The following is a 16,307-nucleotide window of genomic DNA, read 5'->3' as shown; positions in this document are numbered from 1 at the left end:
GACTTTGCTTGTCTTTCAAAAATTGGGGTTGTGTGTTTTTGTCACTGCTTTTTATTGCTGAGGGCCTGGCACAGAGGCTGGCCATTGTTTCAAACCCCACAGACTAGAATGGCTTCTCTGGCATCTGCCAAAGGGATTAAAGAGACAAAACACACCCTTCCTGCCTTTTCTTATTGGATCCTGACATTTAAGGGAATCTGTGTTAGGTCACTGGATGACCATGGAGATGACAAAACAGAGACTTCAGTGATGATACACGACAAAGAATATAGTCTTTGCAAAAAATAGTTTGGAAAAGTCAGTAAATAAACTGATGACTGCAGCCTTCATCAAGTAACAACAGCAATCCCTAGGGTGAGGAGAGAACCTGATTTCTGTAGTTACCACATTACAGTATTCAAGATGTCCAATTCTCAAAAAAAATTACAAAACATGTAAAGAAATAGAAAATTATGGCCCATTCACAGGAAAAAAAAAAGAAATTGACAAAAGGCATCCCTGAGGAAGCCCAGACATTGGACTTACTAGACAAAGACTTTTTAAATTAACCGTTTTTAATATGCTCAAAATGCTGAAGGAAACCATGGACAAATTAAAGAAAAACAGGAGAACAATGTGTGAATAAGTGTGGAAGATCAGTAGAGAGATAGAAATTGTAAAAGTATTAATACAATAGCTGAAATAAAAATTCAGTGGAAGATTCAGTGACAGATTTGAGTAGGTGGAAGGAGTCAAACTTGAAGATAGGGCAATTGAAATTACTCTGTTTGAGGACTAGAAAGAAAAAAGATGAAGAAAAATGAACAGTACCTAAGGGACCTATGAGACACCATCAAGTGTACCAACATATGCATTTTGGAAATCCCAGAAGAGAGTAAGAAAGGGGCAGAAAAAAATTATTTGAAGAAATAATGGCTGAGGAGAACTTTACAGTTTTAGTTCTTACATTTAGGTCTCTGATCCACTTTGAGTTAATTTTTGTATATAGGGGGAGGAAGGGGTCCAACTTTTGCAAGTGGTTATCCAGTTGTCCCGTCACTATTTGTTGAGGAAACTGTTCTTTTCCTATTGGATGGACGCTGTTCTTCTTCTTCAAGATTGTTTTGCCTATTCAGGGTCCCTTGCAATTCCGTGTACATTTGCGGATTGACTTTTCCATTTCTACAAAAAGGTGATTAGGATTCTGGTAGGGATTGCATTGACTCTGTAGACCACTTTGGGTAATATTGACACCTTAATATTTAGTCTTCCAATCCATGAACACAGGATGTCCTTCTGTTTACAGGCATACCTTAGAGATATTGTGGGTTCAGTTCCAGACCACCACAATAAAGCAAATATCGCAATAAAGCGAGTCACACAAATTTTTTGGTTTCCCAGTGCATATAAAAGTTATGTTTACACTATACTGTAGTCTATTAAGTGTGCAATAGCATTATGTCTAAAAAAAACAATGTACATACCTTAATTAAAAGAAATGCTGTTGGAAAAATGGCGCCAATAGATTTGTTTGACCCAAGGTTGCCACAGCCTTCAATTTGTAAGAAATGAAATGTCTGTGAAGCACAGTAAAGTTAAGTGCAGTAAAACGAGCTATGCCTGTATTTGTCTTTAATTTCTTTCAGCAGTATTTTGTAGTTTTCATTGTACGAGTTTTTTACTTCTTTGGTTAAATTTATTCCTAAGTATTTTATTTAGATGCTATTATAAATTGAATTGCTTTCTTAATTTCCTTTTTGGATTGTTCATTGCTGATGTATACATACGACTGATTTTTCTGTGTTTTTCTTGTAAACTGCAACTTTGTTGAATTTGTTAGCTCTAATAGCTTTTTTCTGGGTTCTGTGGGATTTTCCATATAGAGAATCTTTTCATCTGTGAATAGACATAGTATACTTCTTCCTTTCCAATTTGGATGCCTTCTATTTCTTTTTCTTGTGTCTGGCTAGAACTTCAGTACAGTATTGTGTAGCAATGGTGAAAAGTAGGCTTTCTTGCCATGTTCCTGATCTTAGGAAGAAAGCTTTCAGTCTTTCACCATTGAGTATTATGTTAGCTGTGGGTTTTTCATAAATGTCCTCTATCATGTTAAGGAAGTTCCTTTCAGTCCTAGCTTTCTGGTTTTTTTTTTTGTTTTTTGTTTTGTTTTTTTTAATATCATGAAAGGGTGTTGGATTTTGTCAAATGCCTTTTCTACATCAATTGAGATGATCTTGTGGTTTCATTTTGTTTTTTTCCTTTTTTCTATTAATGTGGTATATTATATTGATTGACTTATGTTGAACCACTTTGGATAAATCCCACTTTTTCAGCAAGCCAAGCCACTGCTTTTCCAGCATGGGTGAGTTCTGAGTTAGGCTAAACAGAGGTGAGAGCCTCTAGTCAGACCTTCAGGTAGCCCCCAGACACGTTAGAGTAGACGGACACAATAATTTGCAATTTAGGTCTGCTCTCTCTGGAACCAGGTAGCAGGGTCCCACAGTGGGAATTCAGGCTTATGTCTTCAAGGCTTCTGTTTTACAGGGGGAAGGGAGGGGACAACAGTGAGGAATGCCATGAAGATTTCCCCCTTTTTTTTTTTTTGGCTGTGTTGGGTCTTCGTTGCTGTGCGCAGGCTTTCTCTGGTTGTGGCAGGCAGGGGCTACTCTTCGTTCAGTGCGTGGGCTTCTCGTTGCAGTGGCTTCTTGTTGCAGAGCACGGGCTCTAGGCTCATGGGCTTCAGTAGTTGTGGTGCGCGGGCTCAGTAGTTGTGGCTCCTGGGCTCTAGAGCACAGGCTCAGTAGTTGTGGTGCATGGGCTTAGTTGCTCCGTGGCATGTGGGATCTTCCTGGCCCAGGGATTGAACCCGTGTCCCCTGCACTGGCAGGCAGATTCTTAACTACTGTGCTACCAGGGAAGTCCCAAGATTTCCTACCATTTTTAAGTTGCCTTTTTCTTGATTCAGTGTTCACATGGTTGCTGTAAAACTTTGCTTTCCAAGGTTCTGATGAAGTTGGTTCTGACAGTTTCTGCTTGTTTTTTCAGCCTTTGTGTGGGGATGAGAGCTTGGAGCCGCCTACTCTGCCATTTTGCTGATTTAACTTTCTTCATTTTTTTTGATTCAAAAAAAATTTCCTTCTTTTTATTTCTTATTTCTCTTAAGGCATTTTTTGTTATATTTAGTTACTTGTGTCCTTTTAATTTTGTACTCATTCCTGAAATGACTTCCTTTTTTTCTATTTCTTCTTGAGTTCTTTCACCTTTCCCTGAGTTTTGTAATTGTGATTTATATTTCTTTTTCGTGCCTTGAGTTATTTTCTTAATGTCTTTTAGCTTGTTCTGAAATAATATAATTTTGATCTGTTCCCAAGCTATGTCTGTCATTATGTGTAGGGAATGTTATTTTGCTCTTTATTCTTTTTTTAAAAAAATAACTGTATGGCATGGGACATTGATATTTTTCTTTGGCTCATTTTTATGTGAAATTTGTTTTCCTGAACTTACAGAGGGGGGTCATGGTTCAGGATAAATTTTCTAATGTCACAGAGCTCCCTCTTCTGTTGTTTTTGTAAAATGTTAAAAAATATGATGGCTTCCTTTCCCCTTTTCTACGTTTATCTGGGTCTTTTCTTTCCTTGTCTCTATTATCCCTGCCCTGATCAATTTTGGTTCCACACCCAACAGCTTTCCCACAGTGTGGAGCCGTATCCTGGAAGGCAGCTTTGGTTGGTAGGTTGGTTTTAAGAATTTATATGACTCAGACTGCTCCAGCCTTTTTCAGAATCTACCTCATACTCACTTGTTAGTGGATTGGGCTGAACCTTTCCCATTTTCATCTTCTCTTCTCAAATTGGCTATCATATTGTCCAGTAAATATCTAGTGACTATTTTGAGGTTCTCAAGTCCCTCAAATCCCGCATTGTTTCCATATACATCCTCCTGCACAGATGCTGATTTCATGAAGGTCTTGTGACTGTTGATGGTTTTCCCCGCTTGTATTTTGAGGTTCATATGGATAATTCGTCACCAATTTTTGTTGCAAATGTTGCCCATGGGATTTTGGTTTTGCTATCTTAGTCACTCTTTTTGATTTTAGGTGGTGATTCAAGTAAATTAAAAATCTATGATGTATGGAGTCTTGCCTGGTGGTCCAGTGGTTAAGACTCCACACTTCCACTGCAGGGGACAGAGGTTTGATCCCTGGTCGGGGAACTAAGATTCTGCATGCCGCGTGGTGCAGGCCAAGAAAAAGAAAAAAAAAAATATATGATGTAGTATCTGCCATCTAGAATCCAGAATCTACTCTGCATTCACATTTTTAAAACCCCTCTGTATGGACTTAGAATTTCTGGCCTCTGGCCTGTGGCATGTCTCCTGTGTTTGTGCTTTGTTCTGAAGCTTTAATTCAAATGTTATTAATCTATTGGTGGTTAGATTTTTTTTATAATTACTATCATCATATCTGTGTGTGTGTGTATGTATGTGTGTATTTATTTATTGGCTGCATCGGGTCTTTGTTGAGGCGTGTGGGATCTTCACTGAGGCATGCGGGATCTTTTGTTGCGGCTCGCGGGCTCTTCCTTGTGGCATGCTGGCTTCTCTCTAGTTGTGACGCGTGGGTTTCTTTTTTTCCTCTCTCTCTAGTTGTGGTGCACAGGCTCCAGAGTGCGTGGGCTCTGTAGTTTGCAGCACACAGGCTCTCTCATTGAGGGTGCAAGCTCAGTAGTTGCAGCACATGGGCTTAGTTTCCCCACAGCATGTGGGATCTTAGTTCCCCGACCAGGGATCGAACCCGCGTCCCCTGCATTGGGAGGCGGATTCTTTACCACTGGACCACCAGGGAAATCCCTATTGGTGGTTGGATATTGCAAAAACCTGTCAACGTAGAAAAGCTAGAAAGAAGCAGTTTATCATTATAGTGGAAATGAAAGCATTTACAAATTGTAACGAAGTTGAAAGTGATGCAAAATGTATTTGTTTATGGAGTGAAAGAGCAGAAACTTTCTGAAGGCCAAAGAGCAAATTATGCAACCTGTAAAGTGCTGTGCCTGCGTCTTTAAAGGTAATCGTAATAAGCAAGAAACAAGGAAAAGTGATTGATGGGGCAAGGACAACCTTTCAGTTCAAGGATCACCATCAGTGCTTGATTTGGGGGAGCTTAACCTTCAATCAGGGTAAGGCAGGGAGTTAATTGAAGATAAAGCCTGAAAACAGTGAAAGTTGAACTTTGGCCACGAGCTACAGGGGGTTTTATAAATTCCGGGCTCCTTACGCATCTGCTCAACATCAAAGTGAATGCCCAGTGGCTAATACAAACACCAGAGATGCTTGGGCGTTCCTTAGGCTACTAGGAAATAAAGATAGTTAAAGCTTCAACAAGATTTGTTTTTTAGAGTAGTTAGAAATTATCTCTTTTGGGACTTCCCTGGTGGCACAGTGGTTAAGAATCTGCCTGCCAGTGCAGGGGACGCAGGTTCGATCCCTGGTCCGGGAAGATCCCACTTGCCACGGAACAACTTAGCCCATGCGCCACAACTACTGAGCCTGCGCTCTAGAGCCCAAGAGCCGCAACTACTGAGCCCATGTGCCACAACTACTGAAGCCACGCACCTAGAGCCCATGCTCCACAACAAGAGAAGCCACAGCAATGAGAAGCCCACGCACTGCAATGAAGAGTAGCCCCCGCTCGCAGCAACTAGAGAAAGCCCATGCGCAGCAATGAAGACCCAATGCAGCCAAAAATAAATAAATCAAAAAAAAAAAAAAAGGCCTGATAGAAAAAGGTGTATCAGCATAGAGGAGAAAGATATTTCTGGTTTGAAAGTGACAAAGGACCAACTGACATACCTGCTGTGGGAAATGCATCCGGGGACTGTAAGCACAGTCACTTCCCAGTGCCTTGCAAACAAGTTGACGTATTTATACCTATCTAACCTGATAGTAAATAGAATAGCTTCTGTACAATGTAGACTGAATAGTGGCAGGTTGTTTCGTAGAAGGTGCAGAAACATTATTTTTAATAACAGTTTTTCAAAACACCAAGGGCAGAAGGTTAAATCAGTGAAAATATTTCTGCAGGGAAGTAAACAATTGCAGTCTGGCTATACCCAAGTGTGGAGGCTCAGGGGCATGAGTGGAGGTTAGTGTGGCTGAGAGGGATAAGGGAGGAAAATAGTGTGAGTTAATGAGTTTGGAGAGGGAACCAGGAGCCAGATCATGTGGGGCTTTATTGGCTGTAATGGTAAGAACTTTGGACTTTATTCCAGGGTGTTTGGAAGCCATTAACAGGTTGATCATTGAGCAACTAACGTAAATGGTATGTTCAAGCTAAATGAAGGCCAAAGATACCATGGTGTGCTTTGGACATAATATAGACATGTTAGAATGAAAAGAACATGGGTTAATATTGATTAAAATTTTTTTTAATTTGAAAATTTATGGTTTTAGAGTTAAGAGCTACAAACATGAGGTGTTGAGATATATGTGTGTGTATGTGTATACACATAGAAAAACACACACACATTTTTGTTTTTCAAACAAAGTTTTCTAAACAGTACTGAACCTCATTTCATATGTTCTTACTTTTGTTCTCTTTTTTTTTTTTTAAGATAAAATTTGAGTTTCTTTTTTTTTTTTTAACATCTTTATTGGAGTATAATTGCTTTACAATGGTGTGTTAGTTTCTGCTTTATAACAAAGTGAATCAGTTATACATATACATATGTTCCCATATGTCTTCCCTCTTGCGTCTCCCTCCCTCCCACCCTCCCTATCCCACCCCTCTAGGTGGTCACAAAGCACCGAGCTGATCTCCCTGTGCTATGTGGCTGCTTCCCACTTGCTATCTGTTTTACATTTGGTCTTACTTTTGTTCTCTTAATTTTTTTTTTTTAAACCACTAGTAACAGCCCACTAAATTGACTTAGTAACACACTAATGGATCAGAATTTGAAGTTTGGAAACCACTGTAAATCTATAATCCCCTTATTTGGCTTGCCAAGGCACGTATAACTGAAAATGACCAAACCAGAATTCAGATATTGCCACATTTCCCAAGAATACATTAAAATTAAAAAACAAAAAACAAACTCGTTTATACAGTGCAACAGTAGGTTCCAGTGTAGAAAAAATCTTGAGGATAATTGTTCCTACTTAAGCATATTGCCTGTGCTTATCTCCCTGGTGTGAAATATTAAGGCCTCTAAGTTTCAAATGGACTTGTAAAATATCAACACAATTTTCTTTATTAATGGTCTGTAATTAAATATATAAACTGCTAGCCAAAGTAACCGTTGGTCTCTTTTTGAATTATAAACAGAGACTAAGTCATTTATAGACAGCCTGGTGGCCTTTAAATTGTCACCTAGGAATTAATGAAAAGAAATGTCATTTTCGTATCTTCTGCAAATTGCTTATTCTTCTGTTGTGTTTCATTTTAGAAGAGGGTTTTTGGGAGGAGTGAAGGATAAATGAAACATAAAGGTCAGTGTGAAGTAGTGGGGGAAAATGTCCATTTTAATTCTATGATATAAATCCCTGCTTCTGTATTCCATAGCTCTGTGACTTTGGAAAGATACTTGCCTGTGCCCCATTTTTCTCACTTATAAATGGAAATAATATCTATATCATAGCTTTAATGTTAAGGTTAAATGAGGGCCTGGTGGTGCAACATGTATTTTAATAAATATTAGTTTTCTTCTTTCCTTTCTTCCTTAGGAAGGCATTCAGTGAAAATGTGTTGCTAGAATAAGCAGGGCTGGAGAGTGTAGAAAGATGCAAAAAGAAAGGTACATCTTTTTTTATTGGTTGTTCTCTTCCTAGTAAGTCTATTGTGTGATCCCAGTTGTTCCTAATTTCTCTTGGAATAGGTAGGTGATAATAAATAGGTAGGCTTCCTGTGCCTCCTGCTGTCCCTTCCCTTCTTAAAGAGGGAAGATTACCCAAGTGATGAAAGGCAAGTTTGGCGGGGGCCAGGAAATGGTACCTTCATAGTTGATTCCAGTATTTTAGTTTCTAGGGTCTCCAAAATGTTTATCACAAAGAGTTTACTGAAGATGTGTTGGGCCTGATACCACGTATGTTAGTTAACTGATAGCAATTAATATAGGTGTTACTTAATACCAATTGTCCTTGCCTGTGGAATAAACAGCACTTCCTTTGACTTAACCCAGAAATCCTAGGAGCAAAGTTACAAAGTCAGAGTGAGATGGAAAGATAAAATCAGAGTTTTGTGTAGCTGGCTTAAAAAAAAAAATAACAGCTTTATTGAGATATAATTTATATACCATAAAATTCAGTCTTTTAAAATGAACAATTCATTGGTTTTTAGTATATTCACAGAGTTATGCAACCATCACCACTATCTAATTTTAGAACCTTTTAATCACCCCAAAAAGAAATCTTATACCCATTAGCAGTTATTCACCCCACCCCATCCCACCCTCTGCCCCAGCACCTCAGCCCCTTGCAACCACTAATGTGCTTTTTATCTCTATGCATTTGCTTATTCTGGATATCTCATATAAATGGAATTACATAATATATGTCTTGTGTGACTGACTTCTTTTACTTAGCATAAGGTTTTAAAAGTTCATCCATGTTATAGCTTGAATCAGTACTTCATTCCTTTTTATTGCAAAATAATATAATTCATGTGGATATACTATGTTTTGTTAACCCGTTCATCAGTTGATGGGCATTGGGGTTGTTTCCATTTTTTGGCTATAAGGAATAATGCTGCTATGAACATTCGTGTACAAGTTTTAGTGAAGACATATGTTTTCAGTTCTCTTCAGTATATACCTCAGAGTAGAATTGCAGGGTCATATGCTAACTTTTTGTTTAACACTTTGAGGACCTTGTAAACTGTTTTCTGAAGTGATATACCATTTTGTCCAGCTGGATTTTAAATCACCCAGTTTCAGGGTTCTAATTTCATATGTAATGAAGGAGAATCTTAGCTAAAATAAGCGGTTTGAATTGATAGGGGAAAAAAAATCTACCTGCAGTAGTTTGCAAAGTTGGAAGTATTGATACTTTTTTTAAAAAGTAAGTTTGGAATTATTACTACTAATCTTTGGCTCTTTTTTTAAATTTTATTTTTGCAGTTTTATCTCCAAGACACTAAAAGTAGTAATGGTACCTTTATAAATAGTCAGAGATTGAGTCGAGGCTCTGAAGAAAGTCCACCATGTGAAATTCTTTCCGGTGACATTATCCAGTTTGGGGTAGATGTGACAGAGAACACACGGAAAGGTACGGGTATGGATCGATTTTTCCTATTATTTGTCTTGTTTGTTTAATTTTTTATTCTATTGTTTAATGTTACAAAACATTTCATGCTTGCAGAAGCAGTTTAAGTACAACATTTTATGCAGTGAAAAGTTGAGTTTCTCACTTTCCCTATTGTTTTTCTAAAATTTTAAATTCTAAAATGTTAAATACTTTATAATCTTTATCACAGTATGAAAACACAGGGCACTACTGTGTCAGTTAGGAAACAGTTGGCTGTGGTGATGCTGTACTCAACCAATAGGAGCTTAAACCATAAGGATATTTCTTGTTAACTTATTAACAAGCCTGGAGGTAGGTAGGTCCAGACTTTGTTCACTTGGCTCAGTGACGTTATCAGGAATCCAGGGTCTTACTTATCCAAGGTCCTCCCATTCTGTTATCCCTTACATGTTGGTTTTTTACGCTTTTGCTTGTTGCCTCATGGTCTAAGGGTGATGGCTGCAGCCCCAGGCTTTATTTTCCTCACACCAGTGTCCTAGGCAAAAAAGATAAGGTGGGGGCAAAATGCCTTTTTGTGTGGCTCTCTTTTCATGTTTGAAAGAACAATCTTTCATAGACTCCTTCCAGCAGATTCTTTCTTTTGTCTCACTGGCTGCATGGGTAGGTCACATACATACCTTTAACTGTAGCTACAAAGGAGCCTGGGAAGGAAGTTACTTGGCAAAGGGGAGCAGGAGATCCGTGACTGGCATAGAACAATTATGATTTATCCCTTTTGGTTGTGTCTTCATTGTTGCCCCATACAAAATCAGAATTCTGTAGGCAGCTACCACGAATATAAAATTTCATGTCTCAAGTTTTTGAAACTAGGATTTCTCTAGCTAAATAAATTTAGATTAATTTTACAATTCTGAGGCTTTTTGGCCCTACCTAGTTCACTGTTTACTTTATGACCATGAAATTATATGACTGAATCATAAAACTAAATAAGTAGGAACCAAAAGTATGCAGTCCCACTGTCGCAGTTCAGTATAGACAGTGGAACCGATTGGCAAGTTTCTCCTTTTGTTTCTCTGAGCACACTCTGATCTGGTAATACCCTAAGTCATTAGTCTCTGGCATTTTGCACAGTAGATATGGGAATCCAGGGGGTGCTGGTGATGATAGTGTGTGTGTGTACACGTGCATATACGTTTACATACTGCAACTGCAGTATTATTTTTGCTGGGTTTTGTTGGCCTCCTCAGAGTGTTAGGTTTTTTGTTTGTTTGCTTGTTTGTTTTTTTAAGGTGTTAGGTTTTGAAATTTGGATGTGTGTAGGGCCAACGTCTTAGGAATTTTCATTTACAATTTAAAATAGAACGGAAAGTTTGTATTTTGATGCAAAATATTGAGTGCTCCTTACTAAGAGAACTCAACTTATGTATAAACATACTGAGAACAGCTGCAGTGGACACTCTGATATCTGCTCTTGCCACATCACACCTCCTCTGCTAGCAAGTCATTCAGCAAACATTTACTGAACCCCAGCTGTGAGGAGCCCACAGAGAAGACAGAATTTGATTACACCATCTTTCTCTCCAAGGAATATCTATTTTCTTGGCTTGCATTTCTCAAAGAGAATTAAAAGGTGTTAATTGATAGAAGAATGAAGTAATCAAATACATTTAGGAATGCTTAGTTAACCAAAGATAGTCAGGACTTCTCCGACCTTATAACATGCTAACATATATGCAGATCTCCAAGGGGGTGACTGTTATAAAATGTAGGTAAGTTCCAAACTCCTTCCCACTCTTCTTCCCCATCTAGCTGTGGGGGCCACTTTAGAAAATGCTGTAGAAAGCTAAGAGGGCAACTCTGAGATTCAGGGTTACTATTAGTACAATATTATTTTGACAACATAGATTCTTGCAGGCTTCTTTGAAAATTTATCTTTTATGCCAACTGTAAGGGAAGTAAAGAAAAATTTCTTCATCATTTAAAATGTTGTTTCTTTTGGTATTTATTGCCTTCAAAAAGTTGACTTATATTATGCATGGCCTCTTGGGATACAGCTGTGTCATGAGTTGAGTATTACTGTTTAAGCATATGCTTTAAAAAATAAAAAAAAGATGCTCTATGCTAAACAGTATTATGATAAGCTTTATATCACTTGGAAAATCCTACTGAAATTGTACAACACTACTGGATAACCTCTGGATCAAAGAAGACATCAAAAAGGGAATTTCAAACTATGTGGAAAGGAAAGGAGACTTTCATACCAAAATACAGTAAATTCTTTACTCAGATAAAAATTTATAATCTTAAATATTTTCCGTATTAAAGAAGAAAGACAAACAATGAAGGAACTTGGCACTTAGAAGAAATTAGAAAAAGAACAACAAGAAAAAGAAGTTGCGAAGAAGAAATAAAAAAGCAGAAATTAATGAAATGAACAAAAAACTCTGGAAGGGATTAAACAAACCCAAAGGCTGGATCTTTAAAACAAAACAGTAAAATAGGTAATTAATAAGCCTTGATTCCTTTATTAGGTGAAAAAAAAATGTAAGGAATGAGAAAGGAGATATAAACACAAATATGGGATATACCAAAAGAATTATTAGAGACTGTTACATGCCAAACTATGGCAAAGAAAAAAAAAAAAAACTAGAATAAATTAATGTTTTCCTGGCAAAATTATCCCAAGATGTAGGAGACTTTTAAGTTGATTTCTTTAAAAGAGACTAAAAAAAGTTATTAAAGATTGACCAGAAACGGGCATTCACAGCCGAATTAGGTCTTAATAAAAAACAGGGGGCTTCCCTGGTGGCGCAGTGGTTGAGAATCTGCCTGCTAATGCAGGGGACACGGGTTCGAGCCCTGGTCTGGGAAGATCCCACATGCCACGGAGCAGCTGGGCCCGTGAGCCACAACTACTGAGCCTGCGCGTCTGGAGCCTGTGCCCCGCAACGGGAGGGGCCGCGATAGTGAAAGGCCCGCGCACCGCGATGAAGAGCGGTCCCCGCACCACGATGAAGAGTGGCCCCCACTTGCTGCAACTAGAGAAAGCCCTCGCACGAACCGAAGACCCAACACAGCCAAAAATAAATCAATAAATAAAGTAGCTTTAAAAAAAAAAAAAAAAAGATAAATCCAATGTTGTTTAAATACTCCAACATAGGTGAAGGTGGGAAGCTCTCAAAATCCTTTGAAGAAGCCAGCAGCCTGTCATTAGTGCCAAATTCTGATACAGATAAAGTACAAAGAAGAAAATTGTAACTAATTTCATTTGTGACAATAGATAAAAAATCCTGATTAGGATATTAATAAATTAAATTCAGAAATGAAACTATGTGAGTCTGTTTTTGTTTTGTAAATAAGTTCATTTACATCATTTTTTAAGATTCCACATATAAGTGATACCATATGATATTTGTCTTTCTCTATCTGACTTACTTCACTTAGTATAATAATCTCTAGGTCCATCCATGTTACTGCAAATAGCATGATTTCATTCCTTTTTATGGCTGAGTAGTATTCCATCTTGTATATAAACCACATCTTCTTTATCCATTCATCTGTCTATGTCTATCTGTCTGTGGACATTTAGGTTGCTTCCATGTGTTGGCTGTTGTAAATAGTGCTGCTATGAACATTGGGGTGCACGTATCTTTTTGATTTATGGTTTTCTCTGGATACATGCTCAGGAATAGGATTGCAGGGTCATATGGTAACTCCATTTTTAGTTTTTTAAGGAACCTCCATACTGTTCTCCATAGTAGCTGCACCAATTTACATTCCCACCAACAGTATAGGAGGGCTCCCTTTTCTCTACACCCTCTCCACCAATTATTATTTGTAGACTTTATAATGATGACCATTCTGACCCATGGGAGGTGGTATCTCATTGTAGTTTTGATTTGCACTTCTCTAATAATTAGTGATGTTGAGCATCTTTTCATGTGCCTATTGGCCATCTGTATGTCTTCTTTGGAGAAATGTCTGTTTAGGTCTTGGGCCCATTTTTTTGATTGGGTTGGGTTTTTTTTCTGTTACTGAGTTGTATGAGCTGTTTGTATATTTTGGAAATTAAGCCCTTGTTGGTAGCATCATTAGCAAATATTTTCTCCCAGTCTGTAGGTTGTCTTTTCATTTTGTTTATGGTTTCCTTTGCTGTGCAAAAGCTTATAAATTTAATTAGGCCCAATTTGTTTATTTTTGTTTATATTTCCATTACTCTAGGAGACAGATGCTCTATAGTGCTTTTGAATACATTTATAATAAAGATATCAAATTAGACACTTGAAATGATAAAAACTAGTTTGTGGGGATCTATGAAAGGATTTTTTTGCATCAGTGTGCATAGTACAAAAAACAATGGAAGGATAATTTTTAAATTGCCCTTCATGCAGGTATTAAAAAGAATACATTAGTATTATATGAATTGCAGGGATTTCTGTAAGATGTTGAGTGAGGAAAGGATTACTTTTAGTAATTTCATTATTTTTAAAAAGTCTCATCAATCCCTATAAATGTACATTTATATGCATATGTTTGTGTATGATTTTATGAACATGGGGGGAAAACATGGAAGAATGCATACATACTAGTCATTAATGTGAGTCTTCCTGGAGTATGATTGGAGAGGAGGAGTAAAGGAGAAGTGGGAGCCAAATTAAAAAGGGCAAGACTAGCAAAACTGAAATAAAACCCCTCTAGGATATATGACATTTATGTATTTGTATAAAATAATGTTTGTGTAAAAGGAAATTAAAAAAATATATATATATAATATATAAAAGTGTTTTTATATTTGTGTGTGTATGTATATATAAATCAGGATTTTTGTTAAAAATGTGATGAGTCTGAGGTCATTGAACATATCAGTTCATATTAGTGTGTCTTCTTTTCCAAGCTCTCCAAAACAAGCTGATTTTGATGTTTGGCTTTCCACACAGTGTGGCTTCAGGGAAAAGACTCATTGGTCAGCACTTTAGTAACACCCTGCCCTATAGATATAAAATGTTATTGCAAACAAATAGGATGACATTCTAACAGACTTTTTTAAAAAAAGAAAGAAAAAGAAAATGGAAGGGAGAAAGAGAGAAAGCCAACCTATCAGATCCTCCTGGAATGGGAGCCTTAACAACCCGATTGCTGGCCACTGCTCTGTTCACAAACCCACAAACTGCTCAGATGGCATGAGTTTTCTGGGTCATACATTACAGTAACCCTCTGTTGCAAATCTTGGGACCATTTAGTTCTATAAACTTCACATATAACTCCAATTAGCTGATCAGTCCAGGTCCCACTTTACCCACTCTGTTGCTAGGTTAAGCCTCTATGAACAAAGGGCCTGTTATGAGTAAGGCAAATGGTATCTTCCTTTTGCTTTCTGCTACAACTGCACTGAATTGCTTTTACTCCCCGCAGTAGATCTTGCCCCTTCTGGCCTTCAAGCCCTTGCACATGATCTTTCCTTCACCTAGAAACCTTTCTAGGCTGAACAAAATGCCCTTCCATGTCCCTGTTGCACACTGTACTCATCCCCTTTGTATGGTTGCCTCCCTCACTAACCTGTAAGCTGTTCAAGAACAGGCAGCGTGTCTGTCTTCATTGTAGACTCTCCACACTTAACCTGGCACATATTGGTTGAATAAATTTTCAAACGTCTCATAAATCTTTATCTGCCATTTTACAAAAGTTCTTTCTACCACCTCATCTCAACTAAGATTTTGACAACCTTCCTCCTAATCTGGAGGCTTATATGAGGATTGGGTATTGGCAACCTTCTTCTTACCCACTGCCCTTTTTATTCTGCTGTGACTCAGTTACCTCTCCTTAACCTGTCTCAGCTTTAATTTCCTCATCTTGTGAAATGGGACTCATGATACTACTATCTCAAGGTTTGTGGTATAATATTGAGTGTTCACATTGTGGCACAGTTGAATGTTCACAGTTCACAGTTCAATGTGAACACTGAAAGGGTGAACATAAAGTGCTTAGCTCAGGGTCAGGTGCTTTAATTATTACTGAAACCCTTGCCAATCATTTGCACCATCTTTTTTTACCATCAAGTTTGCCCATCTTTCTCAGTAGCTTCAGCCCCAGGCTTCTTTACCCATCTGTCCTTTGGAACCCATCATTGGCATTTCAGAGGTACTCTCACCAACTCCTTGACTACTCCGTGATTTTTGGCCATGCTGTTTTGCTTATTTCTAGCTCTTGGAAACTTTCACCATAAGCTTTACATACTTCCACTCTCCTGCTACTAGCAGAAATCACAAAGCTGATTCACCACAGAATGTGCCAGATTTGCCAGATTGACTGAGAGAATCTGTCTGATGGCATGGCAGTCTTCTTTTGTTCATTTAAAAGGTGGCTTCTCAACCCAGGATATGCACCAGAATTACCTGCAGAGCTTTGTAAAACTACACATGTGTGTATCCCACCCTTCAGCCCTAAGAAGGAGACTTGTTAGGTGTGGGACCCAGGCATGCCTATTTTTTTGTTGTTGTTTGTTTCCCTTTGTATTTATTTATTTATTTATTTATTAACATCTTTATTGGAGTATAATTGCTTCACAATGTTGTGGTAGTTTCTTTTGTATAACAACGTGAGTCAGCTATATGTATACATATATCCCCGTATCCCCTCCTTCTTGTGTCTCCCTCCCACCCTCCCTATCCCACCCCTCTAGGTTGTCACAAAGCACTGAGCTGATCTCCCTGTGCTATGTGGCTGCTTCCCACTAGCTATCTATTTTACATTTGGTAGTGTATATATGTCAATGCTACCCTCTCACTTCGTCCCAGCTTGCCCTTCCCCCTCCCCGTGTCCTCAAGTCCATTCTCTACATCTGCGTCATTTTTTCTGTCCTGCTCCTAGGTTCATCAGAACCTTTCTTTTTTTTTTTTTTTTTTTTTTTTAGATTCCATATATATGTGTTAGCATACGGTATTTGTTTTTCTCTTTCTGACTTCCTTCACTCTGTATGACAGACTCTAGGTCCATCCACCTCACTACAAATAACTCAATTTTGTTTCTTTTTATAGCCGAGTAATATTCCATTGTATATATGTGCCACGTCTTCTTTACCTATTCATCTGTCGATG

At 38.0% G+C, this 16,307-nt stretch overlaps 1 protein-coding gene across 50 annotated transcripts in view; it reads left to right on the top strand.

Moving 5' to 3' along the window:
- SLMAP (sarcolemma associated protein) overlaps positions 1 to 16,307 on the top strand; it is a 150,914-nt gene that overhangs the window by 53,445 nt on the left and 81,162 nt on the right. For 29 of the 50 annotated variants that reach the window (XM_082344721.1, XM_082344715.1, XM_082344716.1 and 26 more), the window contains exon 3: positions 9,087 to 9,240. In XM_082344721.1, the coding sequence (XP_082200847.1) occupies positions 9,087 to 9,240 (154 nt within the window). The remainder of the gene's footprint in view (positions 1 to 9,086; positions 9,241 to 16,307) is intronic. The other 21 variants (XM_082344748.1, XM_082344740.1, XM_082344741.1 and 18 more) reach the window with 1 other exon arrangement.

The sequence above is a fragment of the Balaenoptera borealis genome (genome assembly GCF_965194805.1).
Source record: "Balaenoptera borealis genome assembly, chromosome: 12".
Taxonomy (NCBI): domain Eukaryota; kingdom Metazoa; phylum Chordata; class Mammalia; order Artiodactyla; family Balaenopteridae; genus Balaenoptera; species Balaenoptera borealis.
This window is presented reverse-complemented; position numbering and strand designations above follow the sequence as displayed.